Source organism: Anguilla anguilla, chromosome 9, assembly GCF_013347855.1.
Source record: "Anguilla anguilla isolate fAngAng1 chromosome 9, fAngAng1.pri, whole genome shotgun sequence".
NCBI lineage: Eukaryota > Metazoa > Chordata > Actinopteri > Anguilliformes > Anguillidae > Anguilla > Anguilla anguilla.
In genome coordinates, this window is record NC_049209.1 from 38,539,870 (window position 1) to 38,564,190 (window position 24,321).

The 24,321-nt window shown below is 40.3% G+C and overlaps 1 protein-coding gene across 2 annotated transcripts in view; it reads left to right on the forward strand.

Annotated features, from left to right (window-relative positions):
- The window catches only part of LOC118235584 (rho GTPase-activating protein 31-like), a 221,010-nt gene that overhangs the window by 107,059 nt on the left and 89,630 nt on the right, over positions 1-24,321 (forward strand). For both annotated transcript variants that reach the window (XM_035433061.1, XM_035433062.1), the window contains exons 5-6: positions 9,790-9,897; positions 23,132-23,274. In XM_035433061.1, the coding sequence (XP_035288952.1) occupies positions 9,790-9,897; positions 23,132-23,274 (251 nt within the window). The remainder of the gene's footprint in view (positions 1-9,789; positions 9,898-23,131; positions 23,275-24,321) is intronic.

Genomic DNA, 24,321 nt, shown 5'->3' on the forward strand with positions numbered 1-24,321 from the left:
ACCTTTGACATAATATTATATATATATATATATATATATATAAACATTTCAAACTCTCGTGGGACATTTCAAGCGCTCTTGGGGGCCCTCTGGTGGCCACGGGGGCCCTAAGCAGGCGCTTAGTTCGCTTACGTGTCGGGCAGGCCCTGATGCTCATCCTCAGGCTAACTGCGATCATTAGCAAGCTGCTTAAACTGCACAAAAAAAGGTATCTGGGTCCTTTTCAGAGAACTTTGGGACCAGGCGCAGATTATGTGTGTCAAAATGAGAGCCAGAATTCCCATCTAAGGAATTAAGTACAGAAGCATCAAGCCCAGGGCGATCAAGAAAATATTGTCTTAAAGTGCTTTGTTCTTTTAATTTTTCACACTCTAAAGCCAAGTTAGCTATATTCTGTCTAGATCAAGTTTAAAAATTTCAAGTCCAATTTTTGCACTCAAATCCTATTTCTCTTGTTCAATTTTCAATTTTTCTTGTTCAATTTTCTCTTTCAAATCTTGTTCCTTTTACATATTTTTTGACAAGCTGTCTAAAAAAATGAAAAGGGAGCAAGATTTGAAAGAGAAAATTGAATTTGAAAAATTGAAAATTGGCAGGTATGCCATCCAGCCAAATTACGCCTTGGCGGGGCATGCCCCATACCTATACAGCACCGAGAGTTCGGCACTTTTCAGGGTTCCCCACAGAAATAACCGCAACAGCCCCAGACTCACAGCCCTTAAATACATTAATTTCTGTACATTCTGACCCATTACAACAGACAGAGTACATAAACAACTCCACACAATAAAGCCACAAACTAAGGGGATTTTGCAATTTCTCCTTCTCCTTCCTGCCACAAATGCTCCAAGCCCATAAAGAATACGTCGCCCCATTGGTCATTTTACGTATATCAACCCGTAAAAACAACGGATGCAAACACGAAATGATCATATATACAAGTGCGCACTGTCAGCAAGGTGAGGATTAATTGAAATGCGTTTAATTTTCTGAACCCAGCAGTCTTAACCATGAAAATCCTTGCTTGATGTCCAGCACTCTGAATACTGAACACAAGTGCATCAATCGCTAAAAACCTCACTTAAAATATATTGATTTGGTAATTATTATCAAAGATATTAATTATCAATCAAATCGCCAAATTCATTGATAGTGGAGCAAACAGTTTGGATCAACCTTTATCAAAATGTACAACTCACAACAAATGAAAATTAAGAAATTTATTAGGTTACAACAAATATTAACATCTAATCTAAAGGTTCAACTACCTTAAAACAATTAACAAAGGTTACAGACATGGACAGTCACACAAGAAATGAATGAAAGCAGAACTACAGCTTTTGTCCCAAAGTAATCCAAAATCCAGAAACCAAAAGACAGCAGAATAGACCAAAAGACCAAGAGATGAAATGTAAAACAACAGACTGTCACAAACCGGGCCACACGGCCATGACAAAAGAGGGAGACGCACACGACTAAGCCAATTAACAAACAATTTATTAAAGGAAAGAGAAATAACATAAGAACAGAACCTAAACTAACAGTGGCTTGTGTAGAAACACAAGCCAAACGCCAACCAAAAACCAAGGGGTGTCTCAGGGAGGGAAGCACAACAGCAACTGAGGATCTTTTAACCCTCTGGGGTCTAAGGGTAAAATGAGGCACACTGGTGATTGTGCGATGCTCTGACATTTATGTAAATTTCATCAACTTTACATACAGTGATTCCAAAGTGTTTCATATCTTTGTTTTCAGCACAAACTCAGCTACAATAATATGGCAGCAGTAAGTAGGTCATAATCATGTGTGGATTGTAAACTTCTCTAAAAACACACAAACTGTAAACAGTAGTTTTGAACATGCACAGGAATGTTGTAATAAAACACACTAAACAATTGTGACAAAAAGACTTTTGGTCACTGAAATGTGTTCTTCAAGGTCTTGGGTATCAAAAGATGACAAAATATTTTAGCAAATCCAATGAGAAATATAAAATAATTTGCTAAAAGTGTTGTGACTACTATTTTTCAACACCAGGTGCGAATGGGAGGGCAAATGGCCTTTCCGTAATGAATATGCATTGGGTAGGAATACCTGCCAGCTAAGTAGGCTATTCACACCTGGCCGCATGCCTCCCCACCACTAAGACAAAGACTCAGTGAGCCATTTAGAAGACATAAACAAAGACATCTTTTGATTTTAGAACATTTATTAATTATTATTATTATTATTATTATTATTATTATTATTATTATTAATCAAATCAAACTTTATTTATATAGCACATTTCCTTCAGGTGAAAATTAAATGTGCTTTACAAAAAAGGGACAAACCACTAACTAATGAAAACAAAATTTATGAAATGTGACATCATATACAAACAAAGAACCAAACAAACACAACCAGACGCAGAGAGGTAGCCTATAATTTTAAGAAGCAATGGTTAGAATCGTTCGTAGTGTGGGAATTTACACGCGCGCATATTAGTGAATATTCCTACAAACACAGAGAGAATGTAATACAGCACACATTTACACATGATGCAAGCTATCAACAAAACAACATTAGCTAAACTTAATAAACATTGATATTCCTGCTCAACTACACGCAACTCATCAATAACAATGCCTCAATCTAAAGTAGGCTAGGTCTGTTTAGCTAAGTGGTTATTTTATTGCTATTTCCCGAATTTACTTACAGTATGCTAATATCGATTGTGCGAGGACATCAGTTTTAGAATCCTAGCCACGCCACTTCACGCCAGGCATGGGCTATTTACTACCAATATGATCGGAAAAAATACAGTCTACCTGCTACTTCTAACACAACCAGACGCAGAGAGCCTAGCCTATAATTTTGAGATGCAATAGTTTGAATCGTTCGTAGTGTGGGAATTTACAAACGCGCATATTGCTGGATATTCCTACAAACACAGACATACGTTGCAATACAGTACACATATTTACCAATATGATCATAAGAAATATACTTACTCATGAAGTTGATCCTCAGCTGGATCAGTTCACTGAGGGTTAAGGGGAGGTTGGTGTGCTGCATCAGTATCCCATCACTGAGCGTCCCACTCACAAAAATGGCCTTCGGACCCTGTCCTCACTTGTCAGAGGAGTATTCCAGACGTAGACTCTAACAATCACCCATAAGCGCACCCTCACAACAAGCACATAGGTCCATACAGAGAACTTCCTAATGAACATACTGTTCGACACCTTTCTTCGAAGAGGGACAAAAGACAGAGTTACATCCTTAGACTGACACCTTGACACAACACTACATTCAGCTGGAAACAAAACAACTTAATGGACGTAGGTCCTGTGGGTAATGAACCCCTTAGCGCACAAGCCAAATCTTGCCAATCCTTGCCCATTTAGGGGTACCTTATTAAAGCCTTACAACTCCAGATGTGAACACCACAGAGACTTGAAACATGGCTTAAATGAAGCAGGATATTTGTACAATTTACAATATTAACGCAGATTAGTTAATATTCATAATTTTGGAAGAAATAAAGTGCCACAAATGCAATTGTCTAGACAAAAAATCAAAAATGAATTTGCACTTTTTTAGTTTGCAATGAAATACTGAGAGATTGCATATATACAGCAGGTTAAACTATACATGTGCTGGATCAAAAACGTCTTGACCACAAGTTCATAAAATGTAAGGGTGGATATGTAGAACTACTATAGATGTATGAAGCAAAAACTAAGCAGTGTACCCAGCATCTCCAAATCTATCCAAAATGTCTAAATTATGCATTGCTGTAAATCATAACATATTCATGTATTTCACTGCAAATCAACTGTTTTGTCTCAGGAAACTCACTGTTGCATCATTTTCAAGTGGGAATTACAAGCTTTCCATCAGTACAGTGGTCTAAAATATCTATGGGTCCAGAAACGTATCCAAAATCTCTCCAAAAATGAATAAAATGCTTTTTGTCCATTATAAATCATATAAATGAGATGGAACATTGCTATCAGGTTAAAAAATAATACAAAAATATTGTCACACAATGCGGTACAGTACCTACATGTGTAATAATTAACTCTTGTATGTATTTCTATACTTTGTACTCTCGTATGGTTTCTTGTATGGGGATGGGACGACATGAAAACAATTTTCAACCGCCCACCACGTTTTGGCAATGCTCCAGCTCTCACGTCATCATTGTTGCATGCTTCACAAAAACTATTACACTACTAACTAACACTTACATTATAATGTGAAATATCCACATTATATAATACCACTAACCTATTTAAAGACACTCAATTTCAAAAATAACGTATATAACTGAAGTACTTTGTGCAGTAATACTTACATAGCAATGATGAAATTTTATCTGTTTTCAGTAGATAGAGACAGAGACAGGAAATCAATTATATAGTTCTATCCGCTCCTGTCTTGCACCAGAAAACGATGTCAGCTAGGTCTATCAGCAAACATATGGCTTAGCTATGCTCAGAAGTCCTCAACAATAATAGTATTTTCCAAGAAATTCCGAAAAATATGTTTCGTTAGCAGCGTCTTTGTTTTACTGCTACCACTGAGTGAATACGTAATTGAATGCCATGATAAGAAAATTTCCAGTTACGCTGACCTATAAAATGCTATTCCAAAAGCAAAATTAGACATGTTATACATCGTTAGAAAGCTTATACTCTCACCTACTAAATAAATGAATTGTTACTCAAGCCAGACTGTAATAAAACGGGTGACAACGCCGCAAACAACACGTGTGGTATTACGCACAGCTATTTTGGAAGATACCCAGGCATCACAAATGCGCGTATATTTCACAAACGGATTTGTCCAAGACAATTTATGACCACTCAGTCTCAAAAGGGACATCGCAAACCAACCGTATATTTATTCAAGATTTAATCCCAGATATTGACTGTAGAATGACATCATTTTTTAAAACTTTTTTTATTTCGTTATTCATGAGCAGCGTTTTCACTGCTGTCTTGGCATATCTTAGGGCTATTGTCGGGTTTATCTTGTTGCTATGATGGAATACGATTTTTTAGTGGTGAAAGAATATTTTTATGAATGCCAAGATAGACAATGTTGTCCATTATGTCATGGGTGGGGGCTGTAGTTGTAGATGAAACTGCAGGGAGGGGGGCGTGTTAAATGAACGACCAGAGCGACAATGGTGGCGCTGCGAAACTCCGTATTCGGCATAGTTGTAGTGTATCGTCTACTTAAGAAACTAAAATAACGCGTTTCTGTTTTTAACTCGTACTTTGGTTGCAGTAGCACTGAATGTCTGAGTTCAGTAATCTGGGCATGCCGGCGTGCCGACCAATAGGGGCTTTGCGCTAAGAGGTTAAAAGCTGGTGACAAGCAAGGATTAAGTAAAAAATTTTATTTTCTGAATCCAGCGGTTGCTTTTCGGGCTGCAACAACTAATCGATGACGTTGACAATACCGACAATAGAAATTTGTTGGTAACAATTTTCTTTATCGATTAGTTGGATCAATTTTTTTAAGTTCAGTAGGACTGTGTAACCAAAGTATATGGTTGTGTCCTATTTACAGCTTAATAGCCTGAATTGCGCTGGTCTGGACAGATCTATAGACTGTGGAACACATGTCTTGCATGTTGACCGCGTAGTCACTTTGTTACTTCCTCAAGAGAGTGGAAACACACTTGAAAGATGGCGAGGATGGAGGTGGCAGCTCTACTGGCGGAAACTCACGTGCGACCCAAATCTTCAAAGTATCGGAACACTTTACATTGAAGAATTTAAAGAAGACAATTTACAGAAAAATGTTCAAAGCTGAACTTGCGAGGCATGAGAACACAACAGTGATTTTATCACAAATAAAACTAGTTAGCTTCAGTGCTTGAGTTTCGTTTTGAAAACATTTGTGGTTGAATTGCTTGACAGCACCACAATTGCCGGTGGGCGATACTTATGCACATAGTTTGTTTACAGTCTTAACAGTATATTGGATTGATAACCAACCAACGCTCGCTAGAATTCCTGTCTTATCTATGGGCTGTTTCTGTCCCTCCCTACCGATGCACCATGCAATTAATGGCAAAACTGTCTACATATTTATATATTGTATCAACTGATTTTCCCTTTATTCTTAGTGTCCATTTATTGTAGTAGTGATGTAGTGCCAAGGTGTATGCAGATTTTCTTTCCAACCACAATTGAAATCACAGAATTTTAACAAGTTCTTTATTTTTTTTTACTTGGATGCTTACAAAGTGTTACCCTCTTTCAGTTTCTACATCACAGGACAAAGGAAACAAGCTAAAAGTGCTCAACCAAGGAACCAACACCAAAATATAAAGAGGAAAAGTCTTCTTCTCCAAGGCTCTGAAACTAACACAACACAGTGCATCTGCCTTTTCACACTCTGTTTGGTCCAGGGCGGATGGTGCTTTGCCCACTGGAGTCTTTTCTTCTTGTTAACAGCACATAGGAACAGGCTTTTTCCACAGATACACATCCTTTTAGACCAGCAGATCTTAGTTGCTGTTTCACTGTAGTCAGGTGAAGCGGTTTCTCTCTAGTTGTACTGCGTTCCTCCTGTACTTGTGGTCCAGTTTTACAAGGGTTTCTCTTGCTAGACAACACAATATATGGGAGCTCACTGTATATATTGATTTGGCTCTATACTCCACAATTTTAGATTTGTTTTCAAAAGGTTGGTTGAAGTGCACTTTCAGATTTTATTTGATGGTGTTTTATACAGTTTGATTTCATTACAGCACTTCGTATACATAGCCCCCCATTTCAGGGCACCATAATTTTGGAAATAGTAATGTGATGTAAATGTTTTGTGCTTTGTCGCATATCCTTTACATGCATGACTGCTTGAAGTCTGTGACCATTAGACATCACCAGGTGCTGAGTATCTTCCCCGGTGATGCCCTGCCAGGTCTATAATGCAGCTATCTTCAGCTCCTGCTGGTTTTGGGGGATACTTGCCTTAAGTTTTCTTTTCAACATATGAAATGCATGTTCGGTTAGATTCAGATTAGGCGAATGACATGGCCAGTTGAGTTTTTTGCTTTGAAAAACAATCGTGTGTTGCTTCAGCAGTACGTTTGGGATCATTATCTTGCTGTAGGATGAAGCGCCATCCAATGAGTCTGGAGGCATTTAATTGAACTTGAGCAGATTGCTCTTTCCATCACTAATACAAGTGAAACTTGGTCTCATCTGTCAACAATACCTTTTTCCAGGTACTTCTTAGCAAACTGTTACCTTTACATTACATTTAATATTATTATGTGCTGAAAAAAACCTGAGTATGCACATTATAGGGCATTTTTATTTACTGCTGCAGTTATTCCACACCTCTGATTCAATCATACGGACTAGGTGATATGAATGTAACATCAAACTGCATGTACCTAGGTTTTAATTGTATCGGACTCAAATAAATCCAAAAACTGTTACATTTCTCTCCCCTACTCTAACACGCTGCTAATGTCTCCTCTTAAGAATGGCCATTCTGATTTTGTGCTGGAAATGAGTTAACACATGCTTTTCGCAGGCAATAAAAAGCAGACGCAATTACCTTTGCCGCAAGGGCCACCAGCCATGATAAATCATCTGTAGCAGGTCATATGCATAAACTTCCTTTCTGTCCTCCCATATTTTTGCGGTCTTTTCTCTCATTTTACCAGCGCAACCTCCAGTGAGGCCACTTAGTGAATATATTTTACTCGTTAACATTTATAAAAGCCCTGCAAATCCTTAGTAAATATGGACGTAAATATCTAAATATCCAGGACCATGACCCAATTACTACTTATATGAAATAATAACAGGAATCCATCTGGACACTGAAACAAACATCTATCCCAGACAGTCCTGGATCTAGACCGCTGTGATTTGGGGGATGGGGGGGGGGGGGGGGGGGGGGGGGGGGCTTTTTTTATGGGCTTGTGGTCAAGAGGTTAATATCAGACTCAAAGGTCATGTTAATGTAGGATTCTGCATTTTGTACACAAATAAGAAACGGTGGGAAAAATACATTGCGTTCTATAAACGCAGATATTGGTCTGGCATTTGTGTTGCTTATTGATAATAATATTTACACAGCCGTTGTTCAATATCAATGTTATTTGGCTAACAAGCTAATGGCAAATAGAGTGAGGTAATGTTACATGAGTTAGGAGAGCTTGAGCCCAATGTATCATAAAACTTGTGGTGAGTAGTTCAGCGGACTTGGGTCAAAAACTAACCCGTTAATGTGAACTAACCCTTTAAGAAATGCATGTGGATTACGGTTATCCTGATTTGAAATTTAGCACTGCTGTCTTGCCATATAAATTTGAAAATAAAATAATAAAAGCACAGCGGTGGCCCAAATCAAACTATAACTGGCTGGTACCATCAAAAACACTACACAAATCCCCTTGGAAAGCACATTATCTACCCACTCATTTGACGGGTATCCGAGGAGCCTTAATTTCCGAAATTAGCAGCAATTCTCTCCTAGAATTTCAGCTCTCGAACTGTGACGCTCTTGACAGAAAGTAGCCTATAGCCAGCCCATTGATTAATTTTAATTTTAAAATGATTCCTTCATTTAAACAGGGCTCTGGTGTTGCTACTGTGACAGGCAACATCATAACCACAGTATATGCACACCTCACTGAAGGTTGCTGGACAATGTACAATAAGCATTTTCGCAAGTTAGGGGACTGAAGTGTGTGTTCACAATATCAGTTTTAAAACATGCCCTGAATAACAGCAGTTGAGCAAGGAAAGGTTGTTGATATGTCTATGATCCGACAGACTTTTTGGCAATTGCTTTTTTAAAAAGCCATCCAACATTTTCTCTTTTCTCTTCTGAAATCCACTTTTGTGCTTAAGGTATTTTGCTATGCTTATTTGTAGCTAGGGCTCATCTTTACTCTCTTCCTCAGCTAGCTAGCTGATCTTACAATTTGACCACTAAAGCTAGCAGCCTCATTATGGCCTACTTTACTGGTATTGACACTTATTTGGTCCTCGTATTCAGAGACAACAGCAACAGACATAAAATGCAAAGTCTTAGAATCCACTAGCTAGCTTTCTTGTGCATGAACTAATTACGCAAAGCTGGCCACACAGCTGGCCAAAAAACAGCTCAGCAACCAATTGTCCCATTACTTTTGCTCCCCTAAAATGGGACCATATATAAATGATTCACCTGATATGGATGCAAATACCCTCAAATTACAGCTGATAGTCTGCACTTTAACCTACAAAGCCAGAACAACAAAATTTGTTTCACTGTTCCAATATTTTTGTAAGGTCCTTCAGTCAGTTAGTGAATTTCAAGCAAAGATTCATGGAAGACAGGAGCTCACGATGGCTCAGGGATACATTTGAAGAAGGGTGCAACACTACATTGACCAGGCTCTCTAGAACCTCTAGTCTCCAACCCTGGTCCTGGAGAGCTACAGGGTCTTCTGGTTTTCATAGTGACTCTGCACTTCATGAATTAATTAGAGCAGTTGATTACACAGTTAACTCAACTCACCTGGTCTCTTGGGTGTCAATTGGGTGCTGATTTTAAGGTGAAAACAAAAACCAGCAGACCCTGTAGCTCTCCAGGACCAGGGTTGGAGACCACTGCTCTAGAAAAACCGAGTAGCTGGTTAAGATCAAAACTGCTTAGAGAAACCACTGTGAGGCCAATCTTTATCAATCGTGCCAATTATACCGGACCTGAATATTTTTACAATATGTTGGATGCAATTGTATTCTATGGTTATCGAAATGAATGTACTTTCTCTTTTCTCAGGACTCTGGAATATCTCGTCAAACACCTTGTGTACATGGCCACCTTCAGTTCCCAAACTAATATGCATGCTAGGAACCTGGCATTAGTATGGGCACCAAACCTACTGCGGTGAGTAGAAATCATGAAACTACAGCTTTCACTCAGTTTGTGTCTTGCAAGCAAAGAAATAATTGTAAAATAAGTTACTAATAAATAAATTATGTATTACATTACATGTTGGCAGATTTATTTGGCAGCTGCTTTTAACCAAAGCGATGTACAATAAGTGCATACCAAAGGTAGTTGGAACAACTACAGAACACAGGTCTGATAAGGTACAAAATTCATTATGTAACAGTTATTCATAGCCATGAACACATTAAGTCCAGTTCACACAGTAAGCATAGGCTAGATCAGAAGGTTATGGTAAGTAAAACTAGGAGGTATGACGACAAGCTACAACATCAAGGCAACGATCCAAGTGCAATGTAAGTGCTGGGCGGAGATACAAGTGTAACATGAAAGTACTACAGGAACAAATTAGAATTCAAATGATAAGAGCGATCCCAGATTATTCAGCAGCCATACCACCACGCACTCTGCTCCTGCCAACTGGCTGAAGCTAAGCAAGTGTGGGCTTGGTTAGTACTTGGATGGGAGACCACCAGGGAATACTGAGTTGCTGCTGGAAGTGGTGTTGGTGGGCTAGCAGGGGGAAATCTTCCCTCTGGTCAAATAAACCCCAATGCCCCAGTGCAGTGACGGGGACACTGTGCTGTAGGAGATGCCGTCTTTCAGATGAGACGTTAAACCGAAGTCCTGACTCACTGTGGTCATTAAAGACCCCATGACACTATTCGCAAAGAGTAGGGGGTTCCCCGGTGTCCTGGCTGAAATCCCAGATCTGGCTCTCGCAAAAACTTGCCACCTAATCATCCCCTGATTTAATTGGCTAAATAATGTTCTCTCCCTCCAGTGGAGCTGCTCAGTGGCCAACAATAGAGGATTGTGGTTGTACTGGGCAGCTCCCAGGTGTGAATGTGTATGACTGTGAAGCAGGGCGTTGCTGCAAAAGAGCATCCGTGCTCAGCGAACCTACCCTGGGTAAATAAAGGTTAAAAAAAGATTGGGAGTGCCCTGCAGAGTAGGGATAGTTTGTCCAGGTAGTCACAGTGGAAGATGGGCAATGACTAAGTGGTTCGTAGAGGAATGGGGAGTTCAGTCCACCACTGGGGAGCTAGGGTGGAGAAGCTCCATGGTTGGGACAAGGAAGAACAATTCACCCAGATGGCAGGGTGTGCGAGTTGCCCTACTGCAGCAGAGCAGAATGGTTGAGTTGGTTTGTAGGGTTGAATCATGTCCTGTAGGTAGGCGGAGGCTGTCCTGCTGGCTGCAGTGTAGGCCAGGGTCAGGACATTGAACCTGATCCTGGCAGCGCCCGGTAGCCAGTGGAGTTGCCTCAACGGGGAAGTGACTTGTGAGAACTTAGGAAGGCTGACGATAAGGCAGCAGCATTCTGGATGGATCATCTGCAGAGGCTGTATGGCACAGGTGCAGTAAACTAGATGGGAGATGTAAACACCTCACCTAGACCAATGAGGGTTTGTAGCTGGAGGGGAAGGCACCGCGTGTTTTCCCTTGGCTGGTGTGATTCAAAACTGAGATGTTAGTTATTTTTCCTCTGTTCGTAAGAACAGGGCACAATTATAATTAAGAATGCACTGGTTCTGTTGCCACGGGTTAGATATGAAGGCGTTGCTTCATATCCCGCTTAAAACTGGCCTGAAACGGAGCAGTAGCGTTCTGGTTACTCTCCGTTCGCAAACGGGGCTATGCTGTCATCAGAGATATATCTGATCTGTCGCCAGACTGTCAATATTCCAATGGGAGCATCAGAATATTCACAAATGAGCAGAACAACACATCAAATATATCCATGACCACAGCAAGTAAGCGTAACAGTTACTATGGTTTTACCCTCGTGATGATCTGACTCCATATTGAATTATAATTTAAAATTTGGGTTTAACTATACGTGGAACTTGGGAGTGGTTACACTCGACTCTATCTTGTGCCATCATTCCTCAATATATGCTCCCGGGTTTAGCACTATTGTTAAATCTCAGTTTGGTGAAGAATCCAGAGGGTAGGAGGCTGACCACCATAATACATGCCTTCCTTGCATGGATAGTGCATCGATAGTTATGAGCCCAGGACGGTGCGTATCTATCGGGCTCCTTCAGGCGAATTTGACAAGAACCGGCGTATAACGCCCATGGGTCCTCTTAAGCCAAAACACCAGAACCAATACCACCAATCCCGTTAGCGGGCAGATCGTGGTCGCCTATCTAACTTGAAAACCCCACTAAAGACGTTCGCTGTACTAGACCCCTGATCAGTAGGTCCTAGTCCCCCTGAGTATTTAAGCGGAATTTTGGCTGAAAAGAAGATAAAATGGATTAGAGTCATGAAGACCACGCAAGTTAAAAATAAAAAGAATTTATTTAACAGGCAGGTAGGTCATTAGCTTCAAATTCAAAATCAATTATAAGGTTTAAAAACATAAATACAGAGTAAAAAGTTCTTACCCAGCCTGTTTAGCTACACACGAATCACAGAGTCTGCGCAGTGTGGGAAGTCGGTTACGATCTTCCTCGATTGCTTTGTCTCCCTTCCTTTTAAGCCAAATCCCGCGTTTGGTCTAGGCGGCATTGCCATAAATTAACCTGGCCGAATCATAAATCTCGAATTTCGGCCCCCATCATTTGGAGGCTGCTGTTAAAACAATTAGTGGGGAAATGGGGAAAAGGAGATGATTACCAGAGAGGACATTCCATTGTGTTAGTTTTTCCTGAGTTTCTGTAACTATGTTTTATTAAATTCTATTTGGTATGAAACATATTTCATTAACACTCTGGGGTCTAAGGGTAAAATGAGGCACACTGGTGATTGTGCGATGCTCTGACATTTATGTAGATTTCATCAACTTTAGTGATTCCAAAGTGTTTCATATCTTTGTTTTCAGCACAAACTCAGCTACAACAATATGGCAGCAGTAAGTAGGTAATAATGTGTGGATTGTAAACTGCTCTAAAAACACACAAACTGTAAACAGTAGTTTTGAACATGCACAGGAATGTTGTAATAAAACACACTAAACAATTGTGAATAAGACTTTTGATCACTGAAATGTGTTCTTCAAGGTCTTGGGTATCAAAAGATGACAAAATATTTTAGCAAATCCAATGAGAAATATAAAATAAATTGCTAAAAGTTAGTGTTGTGACTACTATTTTTCAACACCAGGTGAGAATGGGAGGGCAAATGGCCTTTCTGTAATGAATATGCATTGGGTAGGAATACCTGCCAGCTAAGTAGGCTATTCACACCTGGCCGCATGCCTCCCCACCACTAAGACAAAGACTCAGTGAGCCATTTAGAAGACAGAAACAAAGACAACTTTTGATTTTAGAACATTTATTGAAGTAAACTGCATGGAAGATGAGATGAGACTGGTGTACTCTTGCAACGTCTGCCTGGCCTCTTAGCTAGTGGTGAACTAGGCCGTGTTTCCTGATCAACATCTCTGCAAATATAATAAAAACAAAATTGTTAGGAAATGTGAAATCAAATCAAACTTTATTTATATAGCATATTTCTTTCAACAGGTGAAAATTAAATGTGCTTTACAAAAAAGGGACAAACCACTAACTAATGAAAACAAAATTTATGAAATGTGACATCATATACAAACAAAGAACCAAACAAACACAACCAGACGCAGAGAGGTAGCCTATAATTTTGAGAAGCAATGGTTAGAATCATTCGTAGTGTGGGAATTTACAAGCGCGCATATTAGTGAATATTCCTACAAACACACAGAGAATGTAATACAGCACACATTTACAAATAATGCAAGCTATCAACGAAAACACATTAGCTTAACTAAATAAACACTGATATTCCAACTAAACTACATGCAACTCATCAACAACAATGCCTCAATCTGAACTAGGCTAGGTCTGTTTAGCTAAGTGGTTATTTTATTGCTATTTCCCGAACTTACTTAGAGTATGCTAATATCGACTGTGCAAGGACATCAGTTTTAGAATCCTAGCCACGCCACTACACGCCAGGCATGAGCTATTTATTACGAATATGATCGAAAAAAATACAGTCTACCTGCTACTTCTAACACACAACCAGACGCAGAGAGCCTAGTCTATAATTCTGAGATGCAATAGTTTGAATCGTTCGTAGTGTGGGAATTTACAAACGCGCATATTGCTGGATATTCGTACAAACACAGAGATTGCAATCCAGTACACATATTTACCAATATGATCATAAGAAATATACTTACTCATGGAGTTGATCCTCAGCTGGATCAGTTCGCTGTTCGAAATGACACCGCTCTTCATCAATGTCGGCTTCCGGACGGACCATTTTCCAAAATTAAACGAAATGTTTACCTCAAAAGAAGTGAATTAGGCTACACTTTGACATTCTATCCTGCTTTCGCAGGCTTGGCATTTCTCACATGGATCTCGCATCGCCCCTCCCCTACTGTCCTTCTATGGAGAGTAGTTATAATGTTGTTAACATGTGAATGCGATTTGGGCGGACTTCCTGATGAACGAAATTCACATAGTAATGAGCAAGGATTAACGAAGCATACATGGTTTAATTAATCAAATTTCGAACTTTTAAAACAATTCATATCATTTGTCAATGGGTGCATTGGAAAGTCAATGTCAAAGGTTTCTGTCAATGTTTGTTGCGTCTGTATGATAACAACTCGTGAAGTTAATCATCCAAATAGGGGGCGGAGCTCTCGACCCCAGAGGGTTAAAGCTCACGCTATTGTAAAAGCTCTGATTAAGTTCTGTTCCACTTTTGGGTTACCAAAATTCATTCAGTCGGATCAGGGTTGTAATTTCATGTCCCGACTGTCACAAAGCAGTTAAACATTAAACATAAAGTTTCTAGCATATATATTATCTGGAGTCTCGTGGAGCGCTGGAAACGTTTAGTCAGACTTTGAAATCCATGCTACAAAACCTACTGCTTAACCCAGGGAAAATATTGGGAGGATGGAATTCCTCTCCCTTCTATATTTTGATCAGAAAACTGTGCTGTTCTCATTGAAATTAGTAGATAAAGTTCTGGTGTTACTGCCTGTCCCAGGGTCAGCGCTACAGGCGAAGTTCTCAGGCACCTGTTATTACTGCAAAGCTTAGTGAGACAGGGTTACTGGTAAGTTCCTTTAACTTCTTGGTGCAATCCCATAGTAGCCATGACACTGGTGTCCTGAGATTGCTCAACTCAGACATTCAGTGCTCGTGCAACCAAACTATGAGTTGAAAAACACAAACTCTATGTCCTAGCTTTATTAGTAGACAACTCAGGACAGCTATGCCGAAGATGGAGTTTCTAATCGCCACCATTATCGTGCTGGTCGTCCATTTACCAAGCACCCCCTCCCTGCAGTCTTATCTGCACACTACACTACACACCCCACTCATGACACACTGGACAATAGGGTCTACCTGGGCATTCATAAAAACATTCTTTCACCACTAAAAATGTGTATTCCGTCATAGCAACAAAATAAAGCCAACAATAGTCGATGTGCCAGTACAGCTGTGAAAAATGATGCTCACTGAACACTAAAATACACATTTTTTCAAAAATGATACCATGTCATTCTGCTGTCAATAACTGGGACTAAATATGGAATAAATATACAAACTTACCATTGGTTACTTACTGAGTGATCATATATTGTCTTGGACAATCCGTTTGTGAAATATACGCTCATTTGTGACACCTGGGTACCTTCCAAAATAGCTGTGCGTAATACCACACGTGCTGTTTACACTAGTGTTGTCGCCCTTTGCAGTACAATCTGGCTTGATTGAGAATTGATGTATCCAATAGGTGACAGAATAAGCTTTCTAACAATGTATAATATGTCTAATTTTACTTTTGGAATAGCGTTTTTTTAGCTCAACGTAACTGAAAGTTGTGAAACATCACTCTGTGGTTGCAGTTAAAGACACTGCACCTGGTGAAACTTTATCGATGTTTCATAATTTTTTGGAAGATATCATTATTCTTGAGAACTTCTGAGCATGGCTATGGCATATGTTTGCTGATAGTCAAGAAAACAGTATATCAGCTAGGTCTAAGTCAGAAGAGGAGAACGACAGCATTGATTATCTGTCTCTGTCCACTGAACACAAATGAGATTTCATTGTCCAGTGTTACTGCGCAAAATATTTCAGTTATATACTTTATTGTTATAATGAGGATATTTCACACTGTCACGTTGGTAGCTTAGTAGGGTTTCATGCACCAAATGTGATGTAAAAGCTGGAACATCAACAAAACGTGGTGGATGGTTGAACATAGTTTTAATGTCCTCCCATCCCCATACAAGAAACATTTTTTTCAAACAAATTTTCATATCGGTGCATCCCTATTTGGCATAACGTGTCTGGAACGTCGATGTTAGGATATTGAGATTACAGTGCCTTCGGAAAGTATTCAGACCCCTTCGCTTTTTCCATATTTTGTTATGTTACAGCCTTATTATAAAATTGATTAAATTCATTTTTATTCTCATCACTCTACACACAGTACCCCAAAATGACAAAGCAAAAAAGGTTTTTAGAAATTTTTGCTAATTTATTAAAAATAATAAAACTGAAATATCACATTTACATAAGTATTCAGACCCTTTACTCAGTACTTGTTGAGGCACCCTTGGCAACGATTACAACCTCGAGTCTTCTTGGGTATGACACTACTTTGGGGTATTTCTCCCATTGTTCTCTGCAGATCCTTTCAAGCTCTGTCAGGTTCGATTGCTGCACAGCTAATTTCACGCCTCTCCAGAGATGTTCGATCAGGTTCAAGTCCAAGCTCTGGCTGGGCCACTGAAGGACATTCACAGACTTGTCCTGAAGCCACTCCTGTGTTGTCTTGGCTGTGTGCTTAGGGTCCTTGTCCTGTTGGAAGGTGAACCTTCACCCTTTGCCTTTTGGCAAACTCCAAGCGGACTGTCATGTGCTTTTTACTGAAGAGGGTCTTCCATCTGGCCACTGTACCATAAATGCCTGATGGGTGGAGTGCTGCAGAGATGGTTGCCCTTCTGGAAGGTTCTCCCATCACCAGCGAGGCATTCTGGAGCTCTGTCAGAGTGGCCATCGGGATCTTAGTCACCTCCCTGACTAAGACCATTCTCCCTCAATTGCTCAGTTTGACTAGCCTTCTTTCATTTAAGAATAATGGAGGCCACTGTGTTTTTTGGGATCTTCAATGCTGCAGAAATTTTTTTGTACCATTTCCCAGATCTGTACCTCGGTCACAGCGACATACTGGGAAGAAAGCACACTTTAAATACCTGGATTAATTATTGATGCACTCCAGGTGCATGTGCCTACTTAACCAGTAGGCGTGGTCCTCCGATTGCCCTGAACCTCTCCCACAAACCGAGCCTTGCCACACTCCTCCACAGCCTGAATTCAGCCCGGTGCTTTCGGCTTGACTGACACCGCCCCCGGGAGAGGAAATCAGCACAAGCGTTAGCAGACCCTGACCTATGTATTGCCCGGAACCGAAACAGCTGGAGAGCCAGGTACCATTGGATAATCCAAGAGTCGCTGTTTCATTTTATGCAACCATTGGAGGGGGGCATGATCTGAATAGAGGGCAAAGAATCAACCCAGGAGGTAGTACCAAAGAGTCAGTACAACCCACTTTATAGCAAGACTTTCTTTTTCTATGGTACTGTACTGACTCTCCCTGGTGTTGAGCTTGTGGCTGATGTAAAGCACCCTTTGCTCCACCCCATCCACCTTTTGGGACAACACTGCTCCTAGTCCTTAATCCAAGGCATCGGTCTGCAGGAGGAAAGATTCATCAGTCAGGGCTAATCAACAGTGGATTGCCACACAAGCACACTTTGATTTTCAAAAACGCCACCTGGCACTGCTTCCTCCACTGACCAGATCAGGAGCTAGAGGAACCCCAGATACCGTACCTCCCTCGGCCCAATTGCACACTTCCTGGAGTTTTCCATGAGTCCCGCCCTCCGCAACGTCTTTAGGATAGTTTGTATATGCCTTTTCCCATTATTACTATATGTGACAATGTCATCTAAATGCTAAAAGCTGTAGTCTTAAAAGCCGGTCCCTTAGTCGTGGCAAGTTAGCATGTGCCCCATGCAAACCGAACGAGAGGGTGACAAATTGGAATGGAGAAAGCCGATTTTTCTTTTGACCCTGGAGACAAGGGAATCTTCCAGTAGTTCTTGATTAAATCCAGCGTCGAAAAAAATGAGCAGTGCCTAACTGATCCAGCAGCTCGTCCATGAGGCATCAAATTTCAAAACTGTGTTTACCTTTCGGTAATCCATGCAGAAACAAACCCACCCATCTGGCTTGGGAACTAGCACGATGGGGCTGCACCAATCATTGTGCCTCAGTCACTCCCATCTCTAGCATTTTGTGCAATTCCTCCTTTCATTTTATGTTCAGGCAGTTGATACGGGAGACTTCTAACCACAGTGCCTGGGGGGTATGTATGTGGTGTTCCATAAGGTCAGTTCTTCCTGGTTGGGGTGAAAACACATCAGCGAACTCTCGCTGCAACCAAGCTACCTCTGTTTGCTGCTACAGAGTCAGATGGCTGTCAATTGGAACCAGGCAGGTTTTTCCCAATTTAGGAATTTCTGGTCCCAGCTCATCTGACCTGACTTTCATTGTAGCAAGCAAAGCAGGGTCTACCTCACTCCACAGTTTTAACAAATTGAGATGGTAGATCTGACGTGCTCCACCCGTCAGAACGAATAATCTCATAATCTACATCCACAATTCGATGTGTGACCTCAAAAGGTCCTTGCTACTGAGCGAGTAATTTCTATGCTGATGATGGGGATTAGACTAGGACTTTGTCTTGCAGTTTAAATATTTGCAATCAAACTCCCCTGTTATATTGCTGTCTCAGCTATTCCTGTGCCTTGAGCAAATACTTGCGTGCAATTTGTCCTAGTGAGTGTAGCTTTGCTTGCAGGTCCAGTACGTATTGAATTTTATTTTTACTTTGGCTTGGACCCTCCTCCCAAATTCCTTTTAACAGGTCCAAAATGCCACAAGGCCTTCAAGAGCTCAAATGGGGAACACCCTGAGGAAGCCTTTCTCACAGCAAATAACATGGGGGGGCAAATTAATTTGTCCCAATTTCGAATGTCAGTGCTGGCAAACTTAAAAATGCTTGTCAACAATTTGCAGTTCCTTTAGTGTTTGTGACATCAATGACACGCCCTGGACCGTGATAATCTCTTTTGGGATTCCCACTCAGGAGAACATCTTCTGCAATAGTCTTAGTCAATATATTGCGAAGGGCTACTACCTCTGGGTATCGTGTTGCATAGTCCGCTAAGACTATGAGGAGGACCATACCAATTCTTTCAAAGGGGACCTCTATTAAAGGAAACAGCTGCAATGGAGCTTTTGGAATGATCGCTGGATTTACTTTCTGGCATTTTGGGCACTCAACACACCACCTACAGCCATCACCCGATATACGTGGCCAGTAAAATCGGACCATTATACAACTGAGTGTTTTATCCTGCCCCAAGTGACCTGCCATTGGATTGTTATGAGGTGCCTGATAAACCATTTTCCGGCGGCTTTTTGTTACTAAAAGCTGTGTATATTCCTCCTGAGTATACGGGTCCCGACATACTTGATATATTTTGTCTTTAATCATACAGAAGTAGGGGTATGTCACTGCCCTCTGCTGGTCGAGAAGCCTACCATCAATTTTAATCACTTGGTCAGCTACTCGAATAAGCGTTTCATCCTGAGCTTCTCGAGGGAGAAGTCAGTCACTCGGGAGAGCTAGGGAGGTCCACTAGTAGTTTCCCCCGGCTCTATGTCAGACATTTCTGCCTCACCAAGATCCGGGTTTTGCCCACCAGACTGCCCCTCCCCCGGATCTCCGTCATTTGTGTGCGCCTAATTAATCAGTAGACGTGGTCCTCTGATTGCCCTGAACCTCTCCCACAAACCAAGCCCTGCCACAGTGACCATAGTGTATGAAATAAATATTCTGAAAATGTTCTCTGCTTATTTGGTGGTATTATTTATTTATCTGTTTGGTCCTGGAGACCAGACCACCCACATCCAATGAACCCACAATCATAATAACAGTGTTACATCTTTCATTTTCATAATTGATCTTACAGCAATTTTTTAGATGGACGTCCAGCACTGTAGCCAGGATGTGTTCATTGATATTATTTCATTGTTAATGCCCTTCATGTTATTATATTATAAAAAGAAAAAGAAAGCCGCACACTACTAATGCTCCAAAATATCATTTATTTACCAAATATTGACCAACGTTTTGGCACACAGTGCCTTCGTCTGTGTGTGGTAAAGCCACACATCTTCCGATCAAATCACCTGGCATCAGTCTTGCTTTATACAATTAGCTGCTTGTGGGCTTTTTTAAAACAATGTTGCTTAAACATATATCCATCATATATTTTGTCCCATATATAGTCCTCCTTAACAGAACCGTGTGGAATGGGAAAATTTTTAAAATCTAAAAATTGTTTACACATTGGATCTTTAATCTGATTGGTTATCGCACCATGTTCCCTGTCCAGGCTCAACTCCCATTTGCCTTGCATCACCAGCTATCCCAGCATGCCCTGCGGACACGAAAATTCGGCTCCCATTAAAATGAATGGAGGCAATTAAGTCGCTTTTCATTGGAGGATGTGTGGCTTTACTCTTACCCTTAGTTCAGACAGCTATGATTTTTCTGCCACCAAGGACAGTTTTTGACGCAATCTGACGAAGGATACTTATCTGATTCTCCATCATCGAGGTGAAATAGGGCTATCATAAGCATTTTTTATGTTTTTTGCCAAGCCAATCAAAGATCTTACACGTGATCATCCATCCATCCATCCATCCATCCATTATCTATACCCGCTTATCCTATCCCAGTGTGCATTGGGCGAGAGGCAGGACAGGCTGCCAATCTATCGCAGGGCACACACACCATTCACTCACACACTCATACCTACGGGAAATTTAGAGTCTCCAATTAGCCTACCTGCATGTCTTTGGACTATGGGAGGAAACCGGAGTACCCGGAGTAAACCCACACGGATACGGGGAGAACATACAAACTCCACACAGAGAGGCCCCAAGCCGAGATTCGAACCCACGACCTTCTTGCTGTGAGGCGACAGTGCTACCCACTGCATCACCGTTCCGCCTGCTACACATTTAGCCTGTAGCCTACAAACATGAACCTGACACTGCAGTTCATTTCAAGACATTAATTAATAGCCTCTGTAATCAGAAACATAAGAAAGTAAATATCTCATAGTATACAAACATAATGATTTACTGTAATTCCTGAATCTTAATGTGTGCGATGTTTAAAGATACAGTTCTTTGGTTTCACATCATATTGGCCTTCTGTAGCTATACTGTTACAGCCTACATACTGTTACCAGTACTTTGCATCTCACATGTGCTAATTTCTCATTTCTACTTTCACGAGCTAATTACAGAAACATTTCTGTAGATTAGTGAAATGGCTGTCACTTCATATTATCTCAGTTATTGTTTCCCCATGTTCAGTGATTAAAAACAATTATTTCCCACTGTAACATTATTTCCCACTGAAATCAAATTTGCTGGTAATAAATACGTCCTTTGGAAATGGTTGCTTGACTAAATTCATTCATGCATATTCACATACTGAAATAATTGTAGCTGCCATGTTTATTTATGTTTAGAGTCATGTTTGTTTTAGCAGCTTTAATGTATAAACAAATTAATAAACCTGCTTGCCCATCTTAAATTTCCAAATTTGTCTGTAGGATATGAGTCCCAATAATAAACTGACATTTTATTATCCAATCTTTCCTTCGGGTAGGACGCGATACATGCTAATAAATTACTGAACCACACACACATTTGGCTAAATATCATAATCAAGGAAATTCAAGATCTCTACCATCTCCACTTTCCTGAATTTGGATAAAAGTCAGATTTTAAGCCGCTTTGTAGACTTTAAAATGTAAGTGCTTATCATCATAGGCTAACTTATATCTTTAAAAGTACTGTCCCGCCAGAAGTTTATTTAAGAAAATAAGTTGCACATACGCAATTGCAGTGTTATTGCTTTGGCCTGCACTCCACCAGGTTCTATGCCAGATATCCTCGATTCACTGTGCCAGTTAACACTCAACACGCCCCACGCCACTAACTCCTCAACAGACTCTACCAGTTACCTTTGACAGACTCACCAGGTAACACTCGACATGCCCCTCACCTCAAACTTCTTGAAAGACTCCACCAGTTATCCTCAGTCCACTGTGCCAGTTAACACTCAACATGCCCCTCCCCGCTAACCCTTCGACAGACTCCATCAGTTACCCATGGTCCCTTGAGCTACTTACACTCGACGAGCCCTACACTGTTCTCAACAGACTTTTGAATGAATGTGCCTCATAATATGGAAATTGGAGTACAGCTTGGCCTTGCCATGTCTGCCTGTGAGGCTCACCGCACCTTCTATTTTACCTTCATGCTCTGAAGTAGTAACTTTTATTTAAGAGAAGGTTAGGCTATGTAAAGAAAGCATTCTTTTGTCACTTCAAAATTTCTTATTGGGAGGAACAGAAACAGGAGTGCATTCCAGGAACTACCGAGATTCCCGATAGTTCAAGGTATTGATGGTTTTTGAAATGTTTACAATAATTGTAGCTTGCCCTAGTTGTTTGTGCTTTTCGTGTCAATAGCGCAGTTATAATAATTTTTTTCTCTCCTTCAAATTACTTTTATTTAGTATAGACCTAGATCACCATGGGGTATTTCTTGAAGCAGGATTGCTGAGTTTGCAGGAAAACTGCTCTGAGTAAATCCCAGAACAGCTCTTTTTACTTCAGTCCATGTTCCAGATTTGGTAGAATTTTATTCAGTGCACTTATCCAGTTAAGTCAATAATCCTGCTTTGTGAAACAGGGCCCAGGATTGGTAGGCTAATTTGGATGCCTGGACCATTGACCCTGTTAAATAATTGTATGGATTTCCAACCTGTTGCCACTGTAGTGCCAATCACAAATTCTGACATTCCCTGATATGACTATATCCTACTTCTATGCACTTTTCTGGTTGATATGTCAGTGCATAGCTTAATAACAAGACAATGAACTAAAAGATGGAACACATAACAGGGCCTTGGGAATTACAGCTTGCAGTCATATGTATTATTGTTCTTTTACCTCTTGTTTGTATACATTATATGTGTCTGTTTTATGTTTAAGATCTAAAGAAACTGAGTTGCACGCTTGCAATGGGGACACTGCTTTTCTGGAGGTCAGAGTGCAGCAGATAGTGGTGGAGTTCATCTTGAATCACGTGGAACAGATCTTCAACTGTGGAGTTTTTTCATCCTTACAGACCGAAGGTAAATAGAATTTTTTCACATTTTCCTGTATAAGTGGGAAGAAAACTAATAATATTTTATTTATATGCAGTGCCCTCCAAAATTATTTATATCCTTGATAAAGCTGAGGAAATAAAACTATAGGTAATGAGCTTTACTGCCAGCTCAAAAACAACCAGCAATCGTATTATTTTATATTACAATTATTCTGAGAAAAAATATCTTAAGTCATATTTTGCACAAAAACGTCACAATTATTCACTTCCCTGTTTTCGGTACTTGATGGACCCTTCTTTCTCAAAGGCATAAGTCATCATGTACAGTGTTTTTTCGAAAGTGGTAAACAAATTGGGGGGGATTTTTAAGCATTCCTTCTTACAGAATCACTTAAAATCTTTCTGATTCTTCAGTACTTTTGGGCTGGCCTCTCCAATTCAAACCAAACACTTTTGATTGTATTCAAATGACTGAGTGACTGAGATAGTATTGCAAATAAAAATTTTGTGGCCAGTTCATTATTTCTTGGTAGATTATGAAGTGTGCTTGGGTTCATTGTCCTGCTGAAAGATCAATTTGTGGGCAAATTTGAGCTTCCTGGAAGAAGGAACCAGGTGTTTTGCCAAAATGTCTGGGTAATTGTTGCTCTCAACAAGAGCCTCAGACCAACATTGATCTCAACAAGATCCTCAGAACCAGGAGATGCAAAGGTCCACCACCATATTTCACCATAGTTATGACCCTCAGTAGAGGATTTATTTCTGCCAACCTTTCCAAAAAACCTGTTATCACGAAAGTGATGTCTCATGGTTGATTTGGCGATTTTGTATTTTGTTGATTGCACAAAAGTTTTGTTGCACTAATGCATTTTGCCTTCCATACCATCTGCTTCATTATGTATGAGGACTAGATGCTCTTGTATTCTGGGGACTAGATGCACTTGTATTCTGTATGCAGCAGGTTTCTTGTGCTTTAAAACTGATTTATTATTGACCAAATAGCAGAAAATGTTATCTTTAGTTTTGTGTTTGTAAAATCTCCTCACATCTGAAAGACAACAACCTTTTGCAT